General features: G+C 53.3%; 9 protein-coding genes across 9 annotated transcripts; 5 read left to right on the top strand and 4 right to left on the bottom strand.

Moving 5' to 3' along the window:
* Positions 1–1,354: 1,354 nt before the first annotated feature.
* Positions 1,355–1,691, bottom strand: L3040_002628 (uncharacterized protein; the record flags this gene model as incomplete). Its single annotated transcript, XM_066155632.1, has 2 exons — positions 1,355–1,600; positions 1,653–1,691. The coding sequence occupies 2 exons, from the start codon at positions 1,689–1,691 to the stop codon at positions 1,355–1,357; spliced, it is 285 nt and encodes a 94-aa protein (XP_066012612.1).
* Positions 1,692–2,045: 354 nt separating this feature from the next.
* On the top strand, positions 2,046–4,870 carry L3040_002627 (uncharacterized protein; the record flags this gene model as incomplete). Its single annotated transcript, XM_007290559.2, has 2 exons — positions 2,046–4,706; positions 4,769–4,870. 2 exons carry the CDS (start codon positions 2,046–2,048, stop codon positions 4,868–4,870), a joined length of 2,763 nt encoding a protein of 920 aa, XP_007290621.2.
* Positions 4,871–6,496: 1,626 nt separating this feature from the next.
* L3040_002626 (uncharacterized protein) lies at positions 6,497–7,000 on the top strand (the record flags this gene model as incomplete). Its single annotated transcript, XM_066155631.1, has 1 exon — positions 6,497–7,000. One exon carries the CDS (start codon positions 6,497–6,499, stop codon positions 6,998–7,000), a length of 504 nt encoding a protein of 167 aa, XP_066012611.1.
* A 117-nt stretch (positions 7,001–7,117) lies between these two features.
* L3040_002625 (uncharacterized protein) lies at positions 7,118–9,099 on the top strand (the record flags this gene model as incomplete). Its single annotated transcript, XM_066155630.1, has 6 exons — positions 7,118–7,309; positions 7,369–7,697; positions 7,835–8,300; positions 8,353–8,464; positions 8,512–8,603; positions 8,665–9,099. 6 exons carry the CDS (start codon positions 7,118–7,120, stop codon positions 9,097–9,099), a joined length of 1,626 nt encoding a protein of 541 aa, XP_066012610.1.
* Positions 9,100–9,753: 654 nt separating this feature from the next.
* Positions 9,754–10,915, bottom strand: L3040_002624 (uncharacterized protein; the record flags this gene model as incomplete). Its single annotated transcript, XM_066155629.1, has 4 exons — positions 9,754–9,855; positions 9,940–10,125; positions 10,208–10,579; positions 10,643–10,915. The coding sequence occupies 4 exons, from the start codon at positions 10,913–10,915 to the stop codon at positions 9,754–9,756; spliced, it is 933 nt and encodes a 310-aa protein (XP_066012609.1).
* Positions 10,916–11,601: 686 nt separating this feature from the next.
* Positions 11,602–14,063, bottom strand: L3040_002623 (uncharacterized protein; the record flags this gene model as incomplete). The annotated part of the gene is made up of 3 exons (XM_066155628.1): positions 11,602–12,594; positions 12,644–13,780; positions 13,827–14,063. The coding sequence occupies 3 exons, from the start codon at positions 14,061–14,063 to the stop codon at positions 11,602–11,604; spliced, it is 2,367 nt and encodes a 788-aa protein (XP_066012608.1).
* Positions 14,064–14,425: 362 nt separating this feature from the next.
* On the top strand, positions 14,426–16,033 carry L3040_002622 (uncharacterized protein; the record flags this gene model as incomplete). The annotated part of the gene is made up of 1 exon (XM_007290562.1): positions 14,426–16,033. One exon carries the CDS (start codon positions 14,426–14,428, stop codon positions 16,031–16,033), a length of 1,608 nt encoding a protein of 535 aa, XP_007290624.1.
* Positions 16,034–16,293: 260 nt separating this feature from the next.
* On the bottom strand, positions 16,294–17,046 carry L3040_002621 (uncharacterized protein; the record flags this gene model as incomplete). The annotated part of the gene is made up of 1 exon (XM_007290563.1): positions 16,294–17,046. The coding sequence occupies one exon, from the start codon at positions 17,044–17,046 to the stop codon at positions 16,294–16,296; it is 753 nt and encodes a 250-aa protein (XP_007290625.1).
* A 698-nt stretch (positions 17,047–17,744) lies between these two features.
* On the top strand, positions 17,745–19,715 carry L3040_002620 (uncharacterized protein; the record flags this gene model as incomplete). Its single annotated transcript, XM_007290564.1, has 2 exons — positions 17,745–18,371; positions 18,417–19,715. 2 exons carry the CDS (start codon positions 17,745–17,747, stop codon positions 19,713–19,715), a joined length of 1,926 nt encoding a protein of 641 aa, XP_007290626.1.
* Positions 19,716–20,110: the final 395 nt, after the last annotated feature.

Below are 20,110 nucleotides of genomic sequence, written 5' to 3'. Positions count from 1 at the left end.
AGAGGCCTGTCAACAACTGTCCTGAGAGTCCAAGCTTGTATACTGACGAGGATGTCATGTTGGACAGGGTCCTGGAGAGGGGCACATACCTGCTGCAGGCACCAGCGTTCATTTGACGGGACGGCGCCCGGAATGGATTTTCGGCGGGGTGAGCTCTGGGACACCATGATCGCGTGCGGCGGGTAAGCAAAAATTCATAATTATCATACAACTAGAAAGTAAGTCTCGTAGATAATAGGCTGTTGAGCCTGCGTTTCTGATATCGCCCGACTGAGAGAATTGCACAAGTTCTTCCTCGCAATTCAGCCTGCCTATCGAGGCCAGTGGATTGGAATCAAGGGCTGCTCGAGGATTAACATCTAGCGAAGCAGTTTTTCTTTTTGCGCGACATCTCGACGGGATCAGGCCTCGTCCGCATTCGGTAAAAACCCACGGTTCGCTGGCAGGATCTTGATTGTGTATCAGAACGGTCTTGAGCTCCCCGACCTCCAGAGACTTGGTCTCTTGGGTGTTGAAGAAGTGCCTATATTTAGAGTTGTAGCGTTCTTCATCTTCCGCAGGAAACGACCAGATGTTCAAACTGTATTTCGGTTCTGGTACTTGATCCTGGCGTAGGCAAGGTGGTTAGGAGGCACCGTGTGAGCGTACCGGTCGTCGTTATTGACATGTGCCACAAAGAAGCGAGCTCTGGGTTCCCCGGGATCCAAAAGAGGCTTCCCTTTGGGAGGTGCTCAACCGCCTCGTGTCCGTTACCTATCCCACCATCCAAAGATGCTGCCTCGGAAGAGCTTGACGTCTCTCGTACATGTACTCAGTAAGGCTCGTCCCTTTGCAGTTTGCATGTCAGAGGTCCTGCATTTCGGACAGAAGCGGCCGGGATATGAAACTAACTTGTCAGACGAACAGGGTAAAGCGTGCGACCAAGAGCAGCCGACAGCTTGCCTTGTCGGCGCACGGCTAGCTCTGCGCTCTTCGTTGGAGTGACAGATGAGCAGCCGAGTTGGCAGGGGCCAAAAGGCGATTCGTGTTAGAGCGAGATGTGTGAAGATGGGAGGCAAAATGTCATAAAAGCAGAGCGGGTAGTGATGGATATCTTGTACAACACAGACTTAAGCCAACTCGACAACAAATTCATCGTTCGATGAACAGACAGAGAAACACGATGCCAGAGATAAGCGACAGATGACCGCTTCTGTAATCCCATCGACGAGGACGTCTCGTACACGTGATATCAAAATGCCATGCATTTTGCACGGTTTCCCCATCAATTGCGGGCTCACATCTGCGAGGATCTGCCGTCACAGTCTCATGCTCGCAGTTTCGATACTGATCATCGACATCCAATGCCATACAATCACCGACATCCAATACCATCGTAAGCCGCGGTCTTCTTCCCTCGATACCGCGTCTTCTTGTCAATTGAAGACTTCTCTTCAAGCATAGGATACAAACTGCCCTCTTCCCGTCGTACCTGCGAGACGCTCACTGACTGGCGATTCAGCGCGTTCGAGAGCGAGTAGCCGACGATAACGAGATAGACCAAGACGACCAGGGGGATCCAGAGAGCCGGCGAGGATTTGAAGAATTCTGGCAGCAGTTTCTAGTCTTTGTCAGTGAGTATATCGGGAATGGGAATGGGAGACTGGAAGTACGAGGTATGGGTCTATCAAGGATCCTGAGTCTGAGTGCATGTTGAAGATTGAGAGCGGAATCTCGGGATGTGAAGAGGTTTTTTAGAATGGTGAGGGGAGATTCAGGATTGACAGTGGGATTTGAGTGCTATAAAGAGGACTGAGTGGGATACAGATGTTTGGAATTATAATGAGCCGAGAGGATGGAGATGCAACGGAATTTAAACTCGAGATCTTACACGTGATGCCTTCAGCCCGGAACAAAATATTTCCGATAGCCGCTCATAGCTATCGACGTGGAAGCATCGAATCTCCCAACACACTATATCACATTTAACGCATTCACGACTTCAATGACCTCACGTCCAAACCGCACAATCGCTTCGTGTAGAGAATACCCCCTCGGTGCCCAAAATGGATGATCTAAACGGCCTCGATTGGTCCTCCACCACATCCTCAAGCTCTAGCAAGCCCGCTCCCCCTGGAACTGGGAACTACTATCCTTCACTACGCCCAACTCCTCCTCCCCAACTGCAGAATTCTGGTCGGAATACCCCCCTATCAGCTCAAGGCTCCGGCTTCAAAGCTCCTCCCAAACCCTTCGCCCCCCCGAAATCAGTAACGCCCGACTCCTTTTCGAATCTGGTCTCTTTTGGCAGCAGCAACAAAGCTGGGACGCTCACGTTGCAACAGCAGCAGGAGAAACTTCAAGCTGAAAAGAGGAGGGCCGATGAGGAGAAGAGGAAGCAGTTTGATAGGCAGTTTGGAGGTGGAGGGAGCAGCTGGGATTCTCTGGGTGCTGGGGGGTCTACGAGTGGTAACCCTACGTTTACTCAATTACCCAAGCAGCCGAGTGCACTTGATGGAAATCGCAGTGGCAGTGGAAACGGAGGAGGAGAGGAAGAGGACTTGTTCGCCGCGTTCAATAAGGAGGCCCCGGTTGATAATTCGAGTTACTACCCACCTCCTTCGAAGGTGAGTAGTGGACGAAGCACGCCGGGTTTTGCGCCGCCCAAGGCCAAGCCACTTGATTTGACAAGCCCGATCGCGTGGGAAGAGAGTGGGAACCTGGGAGGACTAGGAGATGATGATGATCCATTTGGATTGGGGAAGATGAATCCAAGCTCGGGGCCGGTGCCTGTAACGAGTCCTGAGGATGATGATGATTTTCTGGGGGACTTAGGGAAGCCGGTCGAAGAGGTTCGGAGGCGAAGCCCTGTCAGAGAGGCTGTGCCGGAGTCTGAGCCAGAAACGGAGAGGGAAGACGAAGATGACCCCTGGGACAAGGCGGTCGCGGAGCTGGTCGATATGGGTTTCTCGGCGGAGCAGTCGAGGAGGGCTTTGACGGAGAGTGGGTCGGGACTGGATATCCAGGCTGCGGTGGGATGGATCTTGAATGATGCGCATAGACAGGCAAAGCAGAAACAACAGGGTGGACGAGATACGGGTAGAAATGGGACTATCGGCGAAGACAGGAGAGAGGATCTGAGCGAGGGTCGGCGAAGTCCAGCTTGGATGCAAATTGACCCGAGCGAGGGTAGACAGAGTCCAGCTTGGATGCAAAAAGACCGAGACCGCTCACGGAATCGACGAGAGAACAATCAATCCCCTGGCCCGGAATCCGACCTTGCGAAACAAGCCGTTTCCGTTGGCAACAACCTCTTCAAGACGGCTAACTCGCTGTGGAAGACGTCACAAAAGAAGGTTGCAAAAGCCATGAACGAGTTCCAGCAGGAATCGGACCCCGGCCAGCCGAAATGGATGCGGGAAGCTGCAGATCGAGAACAGGCAGACGCGGGGCGGGAGAAGAAGTGGCAGCCGGAGACTGATGTTACGGACGAGGCCCTGATGCTGGAAGGTGGTGGGAGACCTTCGCCCCGGAAAGCGAGAGCCCCTGAACCGCGATTCTCGGCAAACTCGTCACGTGAGAGATCCCCCGCGATGCCGAAACCGCCTCCTGAGCGGTGCGACCGACCAGAGCGTAGTAGCCCTGCCCCTCGGTGGCAGCAGACTGCTCCTGACCCTAGAATGCGGCTCACCAAGCAGGCTATCGAGGAGCAATCTGCACAAGCATATGTCAGTCCTTCGCGGCGGAAGAAAGCTCAACCTTCCCCGGAGCCAGAAGTCGACCTCTTTTCCGCCCCAGCGCCCAAATCCGCTCCTCCGAAATTACCACCATCGAAACCAGCTCCTCGGGCATCCCCTGCCTCCAAGCCATCTACGCCTATACCCACAAGACCGAAAGCCACACCTCGTCAGATACCCCCCCTCTCACCCACCGCCCTCGCAAACGCAAACCAGCACCGTCTCGCCGGAACCGCACACTTCAAACGCGGAGACTACGCCTCTGCCCACGCATCCTACACCTCGTCCCTCTCGGCCCTGCCCCCCTCTCACCCAACTACCATAATCCTGCTCTGCAACCGCGCCCTCACCTCCCTCAAGACCGGCGTCCCCAAATCCGCCGTCTCCGACTCTGACACCGCCCTGGCCCTCATCGGCCCCTCTCGCGGCGATGCCGAGACCATCGACCTCGGCCCCGGCGAAGGGAACGGGCCCAAGGACATGAGGGAGTTCTACGGCAAGGCACTGATGCGGAAAGCCGAAGCGCTGGAGCAGATGGAGCAGTGGAAGGGTGCGGCTGAGGTATGGAAGCTGTGTGTTGAGCATAGCGTTGGTGGCGCGACTGCTATCCAAGGCCGCACGCGGTGCGAAAAGGCCCTCGCTCCGAAACCTCCGTCCGCACGGCGCGCCCCCCCTCGGCCCCAGCCTCGTCCGTCAGCCATCGCGGACCTCGGGAGCGACGACTCGGCAGCTGTCAAGCGGCTAAGAGAGGCGAACGCCAGTGCGGAGAGAGCGGACGACGAGAAGTTCGCGCTGAGCGACAAGGTGCACGAGCGTGTTGGCAGCTGGAAGAACGGGAAGGAAGACAACCTGCGCGCCCTGATTGGGAGTCTGGATAACGTCATGTGGGCGGGCAGTGGGTGGAAGAAGGTGGGTATGCACGAGCTGGTGGTGAATTCGAAGGTCAAGATCAACTACATGAAGGCGATTGGGAAGACGCATCCAGACAAGGTGAGTCTGGGGTGGGGGTGCTGGCTGGGCTGGGCTGTCGAATATAGGCTAACGTGACGCAGCTGCCCCAAGATGCGAGTACCGAGGTGAAGATGATTGCGGCTCTGGTGTTCGCCGCGCTGAATGAGGCGTGGGATAAGTTCAAGCAGCAGAATGGCATGTAGGGGGGGGGGGGGGGGGGGGGGGGTAATGTTGAGGAGCAGGATGGCGGGTAGGTGTCCTGCTGGCTGTAGACAAGATGGAGGTGCGAGAATAAGTAATACCAGTACATTGTCAGCTCAACCCCTGGCTACTCCAGATACCAGTCCAGCTGTCTGCTGCGTTCGAGTGACATGCATTTCGTAGGTTTTTCATCTGGTTCTAGATGCACGGTCAACTTTGATCTCGTAACTGCCTAGTTCTCCAGCCAACGCTAGTGTGGACACGTGACAAGTGGGTCTGGATTTTAGAGGTTATCTCAACCTCCAACCTCCCCTTTTTTCTCGACTTCTAAAAAGTGTCACCTGCCGCTTCTCTGAAGTCTGACGAGTGCATTCGTGTACTCAACGGACTGACTGGTTGGACCCTCTTTCGGGACTGTTACAGTTGTTTCGGCAACTGTATCGATTGAAAAGGAGTATAGGCTAGTTTTTCTGGATTCATTAGAGTCCAGTAAACGAACCCGGACAATCGGATTCTTCTTCGGAAGCGTCCTCGGTATTGATTTACCGAACTTGGGAGCCTACGGTTCTTTGCCTGTACGAGGTGCCTCCTACGAACCTTCAGCTCTCTTTCCTGCGGTAGAGAGAGTCTGGAGAGCCGAAATTGAATCATCGACCTGCGCCGACTCTTCGAGATTTCTTGGCCATGATCGTGCTCGAGGCGCGTCCCTCGCCAGATTCTTGTTTCGCACGCTCAGGGAAGCAAGAAGTACGATCCGTCCATCCTCGTCCTTGGGCTTCAACCCGATCGGATGAACTGGCCATGCAAATTTGCATTCGCCGGCTTCTTCGAGATTTCTTCAGATTTCCCTAGTGGTCACGATAGCGATCATTCAGGATCATGCTTGTAATTGATATAGTTCTTAACAAAATCTCTGTGCCACGAATCGCTTCTGCTTTCTTCCCTTCTCGTAATCTTCTCATTCCATGAACCCCTTTTTTCTCACTTTTCTTCTTTGGCATAGGCTTCACTTTGAATGACAGTTCCGAGCTTAGCTTACTTCTCTTACAGCTGGCTGCTTCTCTAGCAAAGTTATTTCAGCAAGGGAAAGTTACTTCTCTTAGCACATTTGGTACATTTAAAACCCTCAAGGACCTTTGAGAGCTTTTGAAAACTTTGGGACCTGATTGTATTAAAAACGCCCAGTACCAAACGAGCGCTTACAACCTTGCAGACATTTCTTCAAAGGTTGTGCCATAAAGGCGCCGGTTTGTAGCTGGTGTGCTCGTATAGCGAGATTCCCTTATCATTCAGACCGTTTGCAAAAGTCGATTACACTGACAACGTATTCGATTGCAGCACCCTCTCTGTGATGCTAACGACTCTCAAACCGATTCTGCAGAGCTAGGAGATCAGCTTCGTGGATCGTTTTCCTTCTCCAAGGTCTGTCGGGTGCATTCGTGCGCTCAACGGACTGACGAGTCGGTAGTCTCGACTTTACCTTCCAGGAGGTTCAGCGAGACTTTTCGGCAGCCCGGTCCTACGCGATTCCATTGGGAGTCCGGAAAGCCACCGGCAGTGTACACGTTGCATCAAGAAAAAAAAAGTCCTCAAACGAGACAACCAAGCAGACTACTAAGCAGCCTGCTATGCAGGCCGACACCTCAGTGCCCGCCGCTGGGAATGCTTCTGCGGCTCCGCCAAGTTCACCCGAATCTGCAGTCCAGACCGCACCGATCACCATGGCCCACGATCCGACGCCGGCCCAGGCCGAGGCTATCACTGCTTCGTCGAGAACTGGCAATGGACAGCCAAGACAGGTGTCCAATGCGCCTACCAAGTCGAAGCCGAAAAAGGGCGAGAAGAAGAGCAAGAAGTATGTCAGCATGGAGAATGCAACATCGGCGCGGGATCCGTTTCCGAATGTGCCAATGCACAATCAGCAACCCAATCCCAATGAGCCGAAAGCCAAGCGGGAGGCCGAGGGCACCTGGAATCGTGGTTCGGGCAAAAAACGCACGACGAAAGAGGGGGCGGTTGCGAAGAAGTCTCTTCGCGGCCGCGCCAATATGTCAAGTGAGGAGATCAGATTAGCGGAGTGGCTCCTGAAACCCCGCGGCAAGGATGACCCGCCGAATGAATTCGAGAATTGAATGAGACAGAAGGACGTTCACCATGCTACGAGCGTCACCTATGATGGCGGCGCCGATGTGTCCGAGCTCGCGTCCGGGTGGAAGGCCAAGGTGATCCCTCACTTCAACGCCCCGGCCATGCAGTTTATGAGGGGAGGATATGTCGTATCTGTCCGAGCCGAGAACTTTGCGGCCCGTCGACTGGTCGTGCCCCATTTTCGAGTGGTGTCTACGATACCGCAACCGAGGATTATAACGGTAATCTCAACCAGGGTACAATCGATCCCGAGGTTCTCTTTGGAATTTTCTCTGCTCAGCGCAGATACCAGGGTATGACGGTGGACTAAGCGAAGGAGATATTGGCCTGGGGTAAAACTGTCACTGAAAAGGTCAAGAAGGTGGGCATCCAATGCCTAACATGGAAGGTTACCGGAGCACACTGGTGGGATTATGTCCCTGAAAGCTCGGATCTCAAGGCTGAGGCAGACAAGTTGCTAGGGGCCTTAAATAATGGATGCGAAATCACGGTTGTTAGCAAAAGTAGCCAGTATAATCAGGCATTGGAGGGCTACTGGGAAAACCGGATCGAGATCGTCGTGCGAGAAATGGTCTGGGCCTACTATAACGACGAGATTGGGCAAGGTCACGGGCAAGCTCTTCCAGCCATGGGTTTCGAATCCGGATACCGAGATCAAGCGACAAGTCTGGATGAAGAAGTGTCAGCCCAATGCCACAATCTCTAAGATTACAAAGTACGCTTCCCGTACCGCCAAGCAGTCCATAGGCTCGATGCGTGAGTATGAGATCATACAATCTGTTGGTCTCATCTACGAGACCATATGGGAAAAAGAACAGATCCTGCGATCAATACTTTGATTACGACAAGATCTCCCCGGCTGCGGCCATGTCACAGAACCATGGTCGCACCGCCCTCGACGTCAAGGTTACGAAGCAGACGGATTCTACCATGCCTGCGGCGACCGTGGAAACCAGAATCACGCTCAAGAAGGTCATCATGAACGACCCGAATGCGATGACAGACGACCTCGAGGCAATCGACCCTGAGATTGACGACTATAGCCCTATGGACGGCAAAGCAGAGATTGCAGCCGAGAAGTCTCCGCTCGACGCCTGGTGGAAGCCCGGCGAGTACAAGGATCGAGTTTTCGACGAGGCGGTGCAAGGTGACTTCTGCGTCTCGTTCTTTGTCCAGGACGCTACCGAGAGAGCCAAATTCGTGCCGGGCCAGACGATCGACGTGGTGCTCAATATGAAGCGGAACCCCATTCCCACTCGCCGAGAGTTGATTGCCATCAGTGCAGTCTGCCGTGCTCCAAAGAAAGTAGAGCATTGGAAATTCAAGGCCCCCGCAGAACTTTCTCACGGGCATGGGTAATCCCGATTTTGGTGACAATGAGGTGAGCGCCATCGAGGAGGCATATCTTGTGATGTCGGTAGAGCAGCGGGGCAGATTCGAACACTTCCGTAAGTCCTTTATCAGCTCCGGAGGCCTAATCCAGCCGCAAATGGAGGTCTGAATGCCATCTTTAATCACAGATGGTTCGTAACCCAACTAGAAGGACCACCTGGTGCCGACAAGACGTTTACCGTGGCCCTGACTGCGGTTGCCTGGGCCATGCTCAACATTCGGACGGCTATTTGCCCCGTCGAACTTCGCCATCTAGCAATGCCTCGGAGCCGTCGTCGAGATTATGAAGAAGCTCTACGTCGCTGACCCCTCTCTCAGAAAGACGTGCAAGGTCGTGTTCTCGCCAACCACAGCCACCACCAAGCGGGCTCTAAAGGCCGACAGTGACATCTCCGATATGCAGATGGCCTGGGACTTACACTGTGAAGGCGAGAAGATCGCGGACCACAAGGACTGTTACTTGCACTCCCATGTCATTCGCTCGTTCCAGCGCAAAGTGGACCTCAAACTCGAAGGTGCAGAAGAGGCCCAAGTCTGGCTGAACCACCGCAAGGTGTTGCTTGATGGGCCAAACGTCGAAGAAGAGAAGAACATGCGCAAGTGGGCTGAAGCGGCCACTGCCGCAAGAGGCGTTGTTCTCCAAGAAAGGGGTGTCAAGATCGTCCTACCGGCTACCAACAACGCCGATTAGATGAAGCAGTGCAGTTAACTACCACCCATGCTCCTTGATCCTCGACGATTGTGCCTCTGGCGTCGAGGGCCTCTGGCAAAGAGCAGGAGAGTATCGTCCCGCTGTCGCTAGGGGCTAGATTCAACTGCATGGTTGGAGATCATAAACAGCCCCGTCTCCTGGTTTGGTCATAAGGCCACAAAGAATTTGCGTAGCAGCTGGGCCTATAGATGCACGAGAGATTCTACGGCCATCACAGTGTTCCGCTATTGCGCCTCGATGGAGAAGCCCAGGAAGACGTACCGCTGGATACGATGGACACGGATGGGGGCTAATAATGAGGAGCGCTCGGACGTGAACTTGGAACGAGCTTACTCTCCTATCTTGCAATGAGAGTAGCCGAAAGCAAAAGTCGAATCAAGAGACTCATTGCACATAATTGTGGTAAATATGATGATGACATTATGAAGGGGCGTTTCACCGGGCAGAGCCGCATTATTGATACCTCAGGCAGCAAGCATTTTAATTATCAGCGGATCTTGACTGTGTGCATGGAGAATAGGGACAATCGCTACATATCAAGTCTTAGAAAATCCGTGTAATTGATATTTTGATATACCTCTTTATCAGTATAAGAGCACAATTTTCTCTTTTCACCCCTTCGCCCCTTCACCTTCACAACTCCAGCGTATACTTCTTGAAGAAATCCACAATCATAGTCGAGGCATTAAACGAAGCCGGGCCATCGCCGTGCGCTATATTATCCGCATTCGCCAACTTTGTATCATCATCCACCGTCAGCATCATTTACTCTCTCTCTACTTCCTCGGGTGTGGGCGGGGGGTATCCGTAAAAACTTACAGTACTCGGCCAGCTGTGATCCAGATTCTCGTCAAACACATGACTCACCAGCCCCAAGTCCCGTCCGTCATCGTCGTCGTCGTCCTCCTCCGTCTCGAACTGGTAGAGCGTGGTATCGTCGCTCACAGCACTCGATACGTTTCCCGGGTACGCCAACCCATTGCGTTTCGCCCACTGCCGCACCCACTTAACCCCCGGCATTAGCGTTTAGCGTTTAGCGTTTTAGTGGTACGGAGCATACGGAGGAGAACGGGGTGCAACAACATACATGCGGTATCCACGGCACGCACTCCCCTCCCCTGCCGGCGCCGGAATACTTGATCGTCCCATCGGCACCGCCGTGGATCTCCATCATGGGGATCTTGGCGCGGCCTGGGTGACACGGGATCTCGATCGTCCTCGGAGCGCACTTGGTGTCGTTCTTGATGTAGAAAGCGCCGGCGACGGGAGCGAACGCGGCGAACTTGTTGGAGAGGGTTGCGTCGCAGGCGAGGACGCCGACGAAGCCGCCACCGAGGGACTTGCCCGAGGCGTAGATGCGGGAGTCGTCGAGCGTGTAGCGAGATTGGAGGGATGCCAGGATGTCGAGGGTGAATTGCAGGTCGTTGGATGTGGCGTCTGGGTGGCCCTGCCATGACTTCTGCAGGTACTTGGTCAATAGCGATCCTCTACTCTTTTGGCGCAGGTAGTGAGTGTATCTTACTTCGAGACCGTTGGGGTATACGGCTATCGCGTAGTCGTTGAAATAGGGATCCGAAAGTAGGGTAAGCTCATATTGATCCTTGGCCGACTTGTTCTTTCCGTGAAACGAAAAGATAACAGGCGTGGGCGTTTTTGGATCAAACTTTGGAGGAGTGGTGACGAGGTAGTAGCGAGCGTCACCAGAGCTGGTGAGAGAGACTTTGGTGTAGTCGACGTTGGCCGCATAAACCAGAGACAGGAGAGGAAACAGAAAGATGAGGGTATTCCATAACATATTGACGAATCTGAAAGGATAGGATAGACTGGTTGCGAGGGGAGCTTGAATTTAAGTACAACGATATGGCCGTAGGTACATCGATCGAAAGACGGGAGGTGGAAGACACGCAATGGATCTGGTCTTATAGATAAAGATATATATATGCACGACATCTTGAGGCTCGGGCGTCAGCTGACAATTACACGCCCGGTGCTGTGTAAAAATAGAAAAGAACACGGCGATCTCTTGACCCACGGATATACATCTTAAAAGCAATGGATGTACGGAGGTTAGCGGTAAGCTTGAATTGACCTCAACTTAAAGTGATAGGGATGATCTTTGAATCACGGTTTTTGCCACAGAACTTGCCCCAGAGTTCAGAATAAGGGTATCATTGCTTTCCCACAAAGCGACTGACGTCCCCGGGTTGGGTTGGGTTGGGTTGGGATTGACTCGTATTCCCGGGCTTTGTCTGCAAGCACTGACTGATGCCGGGCACTGGCTCGGACAAGAAGACAAGATCGACACGAAGACAAGATCTGCACTCCGGGCACAACACCAATTCCACCTCATCAGCCCAATAAAGGCTGCAAACGACAAGAGTTACTGCACCGTGAAGATGCACTTCCACCATCCCAAGGCATCCCAACAAGGTATCAAACGCTCTCCTAACATCCTAGCAAAATCCCAGCAGCCAAGCCCACTCACGCGTTCTTCGCCTTCCACTCCTCATGGATTTTCTTTTGTCTCTCCCAATCCTTCTTCATCTTCTTCAGCGCACTCTTAGGGACATCCTCCCCTTCCTTCGTTTTGGAGGGCATCCCATCTGCATCCCACGCGCTGAATCGCTCATCTCGGAACATATCATTCGGGCTCAGCTTTGCCTTTTCGGCTTTTTCCTGCTCGGCTTTCTCACGGTCCAGTCTAGCTTTCTCCTTCTGAGCAGCCTTCTCGCGTTCCTTAGCTGCTTTCTCTTCCTTCTGGGCTAGGAGTTCGGCGGCAGGGATGAATTTTGGGAGGGCGGATTGGCCTTCTCCGCGATCGTCCAAGTAGACACCGATGCTTGTCAGATCGTCATCGCGGATTTGGTCCGAGAAGCTCAGGATTTCTTTCTTGGACGGGGAGGTAGGCGCGAGTTTCCGGAGTTCATCGCGGATCTTGGAGATGGCTCTAATGTAGGGGTAGACGAGGAACTCGGGGTCTTTGCTGCCAGAGGCGTCGCGGGTAGCGATTTCAGCGTCGACGTCGGCTGCTAGGAGTTGATCGAGGAGCGAGGAATGGAGTGAGAGACGTTCGACTTCTGTCTTGATTGCTTGGTATATTTGAGCGACTGCTTTGGCGCTCAGGCTGTCATTGGAGTCACCCTGAGCCCAGCCGAGACCGTCGAGTTGGGTAGCGCGGGCATCGAGACCGAAGATCCTGACCATCTTGGTAATCCAGCGAGCGATGTTCTCGAGTCCCTTGATGTCCGCATCTGCCTTTTTGGTGTTGATGTGGATGCTTCCCTCTTTGATGACTTCGGCTATGATGCGCATCGCCCGAGGGGTATCAAAGGAGTCTGAGAGGGCAGCCTTCATTTCTGATTGAGCCTTTTCGAGGATGGCGGACAGTTCGGCGCCGGTATCCAGGGATAACGTGGCGAGGGGTTCAGTTGAACCGGCTTCCAACATGAGTGCTTTTACGGTAATGAAGAAGTTCTGCTCCAAGTCAGTCGAGCATCTGACATGGAAGTGGGGATATACTCGCATTGACTGTAGACTCCCATACCTGGGCCATTGTCCTCATATCTGGAGAAATCTCAACCCCGTCGTTCCATCTGCCCATCAGAAAGACCACCCTCATCCCTCTCGGGGTGTAATCCGTCTTGAGCGCATCTTTGATAGTCTGGAAATTCTTTAAGGACTTCGACATCTTCGAACCTGCAATCGAGAGATGTCCCATGTGCATGAAATATCTGACCCAATTGTGTTCATGCCCATGCTCGCAGTAGTAAGCCTCGCTCTGAGCAAGCTCATTGTCGTGATGGGGGAAGGCAAGATCAATACCACCAGAGTGGATATCCATCTCTGATCCGAGAACATCAGAAGCCATAACCGAGCACTCAATATGCCATCCTGGCCTGCCCTTCCCCCAGGGACTGTCCCAGAATGGCTCTCCAGGCTTCGACTTTTTCCACAAGGCAAAATCCCCAGCACCTCGCTTACCCCCCACGCTCTTGGACAACGAGCCCTCTCCCTCCTCTTGGAGAGCCGTGTCGTTTTTGCTATCCGGTCGCAGACGAGCATATGGGTTTCCGGCTTTTTCAAATGCCGCGATATCGAAGTAGACGGATCCTTCCGTCTCGTAGGCAAAGCCCTTCTGCACAATCTTATCCACGTAACGAACAATGTGCTCGCAATAGGCCGTCACTCGCGTAATGATATCGGGTTTCAAGACATTGAGCGACTGCATATCCTCCATGAAATCATCCTCCCAATGCTTTGTGACCTTCGTGAATATCGAGTGGTCGCTTCCATCAATAGACTCCTTGTACAACGAATCTAAGTACGGCAGAAGAATCTCGTCTGCGCCTCCAAATATCCTGTTCTCCTGTATCCCCTGGGCAGCCGTGGTCAGGTTCGCGAGATGCATCTTCATCTTGGCCTCCGCATCTCCTGCTTTGCCCTCGCCCGTCAATGTTCCTCCAGCCAAAACCTTCCCATACGCCGCATCTCTCCTTTGTGCATAGTTACTTGGACTCAAGCCCTCCTTCGGCAATTCGGGCAGGTTTCCTTGCGCGTAGGATTGGAAGGCCGTCGCAGCCAGTTGTGAGAGGTCGGCCTCGGAATAGGTCTTCTCTTTCTCTAAGGCCAGCAGTCTCTCTCTCCGCGCCTTGAGGATGATCTGCCATAAGTCAGCCCTGCAATTCTGCAATTGGGTTGTTCCTCACTTTGTCATCCACATCCGTGATGTTCATCACAAACTTGAGTTCGTAGCCAAAGTAGTCGCGCATTATCCTCCGTATAATATCGGTCGATACATAGTTCCTCGCGTGCCCCAAATGCGAGTGATCGTAGACCGTCGGTCCGCAGACATACCAAGAGACCTTGCCCTCTTCCTTGGGGACGAAGGGGACGGGCGCCCCCGGCTTGAGGGAGTTGTGCACTTTGAGTTTGAGTTGGTCCATTTTGAATGCTGTCCTCGTGTATGTTCGGAAGATGAGAACCGATCTGATTTTAGATGCAGAAATGCTGATTCGACGTAAGAGAAATAGCATCCAGTCGGTGGGAATAGCGAGTCGAGTCCCTTTATGCCTTTGATATCGATTTCGGGGGAAGTGGCTCTTTTGTGGTGGAGGACAGGGCTGAAGGAAGTTGGGTCAAAGGCGGGCGGAGGGCCACGATTCGTCCGGGGATACTCCGGAGCTCGCCCAACGTTCAGCCTTGTTCTAAAATATTCATCCATCTTTATTTTATATTTTAAACAGTTCAAATCAACCCAACCTCGCCGACCTCGACCTACAATCACTCACCTTCACTCACCTTCACGATGACTTCCAGGATTTCGCCTTTCCTCTACCCAGGGGCGGTAGCGACGGGCGATCGTCTGGCAATTGTGCATTTGAAAAGGGACTTGCAGATGCCGACCGTCCTCAAGGAGCGCGACGAGGATAATGAAGGCTACTCGGAGGGGAAGGTAGTCAATACACGATTTGGGTCTTTCCCGCATAAGACATTGATCGGCCTACCGTGGGGGAGCCAAGTTCGAGCTTCCAAGGTTGATACGGGATCTCGAGGACGTCGGCCCAAGGGAGAGGACAAGAAAAGGAAACGGGATGAGGATGCGGTGGATGCGCCAAAGAAGGCTCCGAAATTAGAGGATGGCGACCCAGATGCGGGCACACCAACGGCGGCGAAGGAGGAAGCTGTAATTGCTGCCAGTGGATTCATGCATCTGCTGCCACCGACGCCCGAGAACTGGACGAGTTCGTTGCCTCACCGGACGCAGGTTGTCTACACGCCAGACTACAGCTATATCTTGCACCGCATACGGGCGAGACCAGGGAAGAGTATCATCGAGGCCGGTGCTGGTAGTGGATCGTTTACGCACGCATCTGCGAGGGCGGTCTTCAGTGGATACCCGGGGAACGATGAGGCCAATGGATCGCCGAAGAAGAAGAAGAGGAGATTAGGCAAGGTCTGGAGCTACGAGTTCCATGCGCAGAGACACGAGAAACTGGTGCACGAAATCAAGGATCATGCATTAGAGGGAGTTGTTGAGATTACACATCGGGATGTCTGTGAGGGGGGATTCTTGGTTAATGGGCAGAGTCCGAATGCTGAGGCTATATTTCTGGATCTTCCTGCACCATGGCTCGCTCTACCACATTTGTCGAGATCACCGCTCGCGAAAGAAGGCAGTCCGACCGACGCGCCTACAGAAACGACGCCTTTCATCTCCGCGTTGAGTCGTACGGCACCGGTGTATATCTGTACATTCTCCCCCTGCATCGAACAGGTCCAACGGACGGTATCAGTGATGCGGAAACTAGGCTGGGTCGACATTGAAATGGTGGAAGTCTCTCAAAAGCGCTTCGAGATTCGCCGAGACAGGATCGGGATCGATATCGGCGGCGAACGTGGTCTCCAATTGACACCCGCCTCCGTTGACGAAGCCGTTGCCCGCCTCAAGGAGGTTGAAGGAATACACAAGTCTTTCCACGAGAACGGGGAAAAGGTCGAGACTGCAAAGAAGAGTAAAGAAAACCCCAACACTCGTGCGAAAATCATGGAGAGCTTGATCGAGAAGAAGACTTACAAGGAAGGGCTGCTGGTGCATAAAACGGAACCGGAGGTGAAGACGCATACGAGCTACTTGGTCTTTGCGATCTTGCCGAGGGAGTGGAGTGAAGAGGATGAAAGGTTGGCGAGTGAGAAGTACAAAGTCCAGGTTAGAAAGGAGGGCGAGAATGTCGACGGGGAGGTTATCGGGATGAGCAGGAAGCAGCAGAAGAGGATAGAGAGGCAGGCTATGAAGGATAAAACCACAGCTGCAAAGGCTGACGTGGAGAGTTGTGGAGTGAAGGACGAGGAGGCGGTAGATGTTGAGATGCAGGATGCTGGGGACGATGCCACAGTCGACGACACGCCAGTGTGAGGACTTTGGGCATCTAGGTATGTGATCTGGTCGTTCGTGGCTATTTTCAAAGCAGATGACGCTTTATAAAATGCAAACTAGCATGCTGTCAGTCTGTCAACACCAAAGCCTGGCAAACGGATATACTGCTTTGCTCGTAGACGCCCCCGTGAACTCCGATCCACGCAACACAATGCATCGATCCAGATGCGAAACGCCAGACTCCAATTCAAAACGCCTCAGCCATTCAACCGCTCGTCGTCCAATTCCCTTCCATACTGCTAAATCTCGACCGCCCCCTCTGGCACACCGGCCCTGCTCCTCAACCTCCGAGCAAAGAACTTCATGATAGGTAACATCTCCTCCCTACTCCCTGGCATGGAGTCCTCTCTCTTGGCCCATTTAACATATTCTACCTCGCCAAATCGCGCTTTGACTGCATCAACCGCGCTCCTCGTGACCTCCGCGCTCCCGCTACCTCCGAGCAACAGCACTGGGGTCTTGGCCTTTCTGGCAGTCGAAGAAGAAGCCGAAGAAGCCGAAGAGGGAAGACGACCGCCGATAGAAACAACACCTCCAAACTCCTTTTCGGGGGACTGCGATGAGAGAAAGGAGAGGGCAGCCATGGCCCCCTGTCCGAAGCCCAGAAACAGCAGCCCCCGCTCGGGAAAGCCGCACCTCGTCGTCAAGCCCTCGACCACCTGTTCCAGTAGCCTGGCGGTTGTGGCGAAGCCCGCGTCGAGCTCAATCTCGCCCTTGCGCTCGTCGACGAGCACGTCGTCGCCCCAGTGGAAACTCGGCGTCTCGCTGCCGGTGAAGATGGCCGGGATGGGGTGCGGGCCGCGGAGGGAGATGCAGGCTGTGGAGGGGAGCTGGAGCTGGGCCGCGAGGCGCGTGAAGGGGGTGTGGGTGTCGCCGAGGCCGTGGAGGAGAAGGAGGATGTTGAGGGGGGGAGTGGATTGTGGTGGGGGGGTGATGTCGATGGTGAGGTTGGAGGGGAAGTCGGTTTTGGTAGGAAGGCGAGGCTTGGCCATTTTCGAGGGGGTTATGCTTTTCTTCTGTTGATATCGAGTTGGAGATTGTATTCGTATATTTCTAATATGGAGGATTGGATCAATTGAGCAAAATTTCAGATCGAGGTTGAGAGAAGGTTTGATGCCAAGTCTTTACCCCCACCATTAGTCTCCGCTTCCACACAGTCGGGTTACTGCAAGATCGCGAGGGGATTTTACGATTACAGCTTGGCGATTGAATTTTTTCCGATTGTCTTCATCATATGGTAACTTTCAAGAGAAGCGGTTGATAAACTATGTGAACAAGACTGCCGAGAATATCGTCTGGATATTAAATACAATATCTGGATATCCAGACATTGTGTTCTTGAGTAGCAAAAGGATGGTGCTATCTTTTTTGATAGCGTTTAGTACCAAAAACCAGATAAGCGAGAACTCCGCCTTCGGCTAAACGTATGTCCGGCATCGGACAACATGCATGACACCTTTATAAGTGAATTAGTAAGTGATATTAGTAAGCGCCAAGTCATATCCACTAACTTCAAGCTCACGCGAGGCTGAAACTTGGCATACCCAGTGACTCCTCTTCCTCCTTCTCCTTTCTTGCCAAATCCATACTCATACTACGTATTACAAACCTCTTCTAAACCTCAAAACCCAAACACCATCACCCAATACACAATACACCCAAGTACAAAAACCCCCCCCTAATCTTCATCATGGTCAAGAACACCCTGCGCGGCAGCCGCTCGACTTCGGCCCTCCGAAACCGCGTCGAAGATGACCAAGTGCTCACAGCCCGTGAACGCGAAGATAGAACGCGCACAAACCATGGACACCTCGCAGAGGCCGAAGCTGTTCTCGCATATTTTGGGATTCCCTCTCTAGGAAGGGGCAGCAGCGGCATGGAAACAATGCATTACACCAAGGCGGACGAGGCCGCTGGAGTTGCCCAGGCCACGAAACCAACGGTTCGTTGGGGCTCCGTGTCCGAGGCCGTGGATCAGCCACCGCGGGATGAGAACATAGAAGAGGTGATGCAGCGTTGCAGACGTGCTGCCGAGCATAAGCTGAAGAGGATCAGACACATGTCGAATGGGCAGCCAACCCTGGAGGATACCTTGAGGCTGGATCCGGACTTTAAGAGCTTGTTTGAGAAGTTCAACGAGAGTCGACGCGTTCCGGGGAGGAGCCTGATATCGAATGGGCTGCTGGCGGAGGGGAGCACTCTCAAGAGTCCGGAGGCTTATTGCCAGCCTTTCTGCGACTTCTTGACGGAGAATCCTACCGTGTTCCATGCAGTGAATTACTTTGAGGAGAAGCTGGAGAAGGCCGGGTTCACCAAGGTTTGTGTGGCTATATGTATATGGGACTATGCTAATGTGGGCTAGCTATCCGAGCGCAAGACCTGGACCGAAGAATTGGAAGCGGGTGGCCAGTACTTTATCACGAGAAACGGAAGCTCGTTGATCGCCTTCTCTGTTGGCGGTGGATACAAGTCAGGTAATGGAGTCGCGATGGTTGCCGGGCACGTCGATGCATTGACTGCACGACTGAAGCCTGTGAGTAACAAGAAAACATCCGCCGGCTATCTGCAGCTTGGTGTGGCGCCGTACGCTGGAGGTTTAAATACCACTTGGTGGGATAGAGACCTTGGGATTGGAGGAAGAGTTCTGGTCAAAGATCCCAGCACGGGGAAGATTAATATAAAGCTGGTCAAGTTGGGCTGGCCCATCGCAAGAATTCCTACCCTGGCACCTCACTTCGGTGTGGGCATGCTGGGTTCAAACAATGCTGAGACCCAGGCCGTCCCCATCATTGGTCTTGACAGCTCCGATGGTTCATCTGCCGAGGAGTTTAAGAACCAGACACTGGGTGGTGAGGGTGCATTTACTGCCACGCAGCCACCGAAGCTTGTCCGAGCCATCGCTGGAGAGCTGGGCATTCAGGACTATTCGTCAATTGTCAATTGGGAGCTGGAGCTATACGATACCCAACCTGCTCAAACCGGCGGTCTCGAGAAGGAATTCATCTTCGGTGGCCGCATCGACGACAAGATCTGCTCATGGGCCGCAATTGAAGGCCTCCTGGCATCCGCTTCAGCTCCTACATCTGAGACAGATGGGATTGTTAAGCTTGTCGGTGTCTTTGACGATGAGGAGATCGGATCCCAACTCCGTCAAGGCGCCAAGTCGAACTTCCTCCCCGGTGTAGTTGAGCGCATCGCCGAAGCCTTCTCCCCATCTGGCTGTAGCGCAAACGTTCTCTCTCAGACTTACGCCAACTCCTTTCTCATCTCCGCGGACGTCACACATGCCGTCAACCCCAATTTCCTGGGCTCGTACCTCGAGGGCCACGCGCCAAGACTGAATGTCGGTCTGGCAATTGCCGCCGACTCGAATGGACACATGACGACCGACTCGGTCTCGACGGCTCTCCTGACCCAGGTCGCCGAGAAGAGTGGTAGCAAGCTTCAAGTTTTCCAGATCCGAAACGATTCGCGAAGTGGCGGCACCGTTGGGCCCATGCTCAGCTCGGCCATGGGTGTTAGGGCCATCGATGCCGGTATAGCTCAACTGAGCATGCACAGTATCCGTGCTACGGTAGGATCCCAAGATCCGGGTCTCGGGGTCAAGCTGTTCAAAGGCTTCTTTGATCATTTTGAGAGCGTTGATGCGGACTTCGAGTAGCTGTTGGGCTGTATGGGAGGCGGGATCATGAGTGGGCTCGGGGATTGCGGGTGGGTGGTGGGTAATGTGACTATAGATGTCGATATCGATATCGTGGTGGAATAGATATACCAGAAAGAAACCGCACAGAGCAGTCTTTTTAGAGCATTGTTTCGACCGGCATGTCACTGGTCCTCTGTCACTGGTGGTACCTGAAATATGTATCGTACTTTTAACCTCATCCACTTTCAATATCAATGCCGGGGACTTGTTCGCTACGACAATCTCAGGATGAGCTTCACATAATGAGCTCTACAAAACGGCAGGCTGCCTCGTTGGTATTGTGAAAGATATACCCTGATTGGACGTCTGTTTTCTAACCATTTGGCTAATTGCATCTTAAGATTTATATGTTT

Source organism: Drepanopeziza brunnea, assembly GCF_022702325.1.
Source record: "Drepanopeziza brunnea f. sp. 'multigermtubi' strain 214-2 chromosome Unknown ctg3, whole genome shotgun sequence".
Classification (NCBI taxonomy): Eukaryota; Fungi; Ascomycota; class Leotiomycetes; order Helotiales; family Drepanopezizaceae; genus Drepanopeziza; species Drepanopeziza brunnea.
Note: the sequence above shows the minus strand (reverse complement) of the source record. Positions and strands in the feature narration are given on the sequence as shown.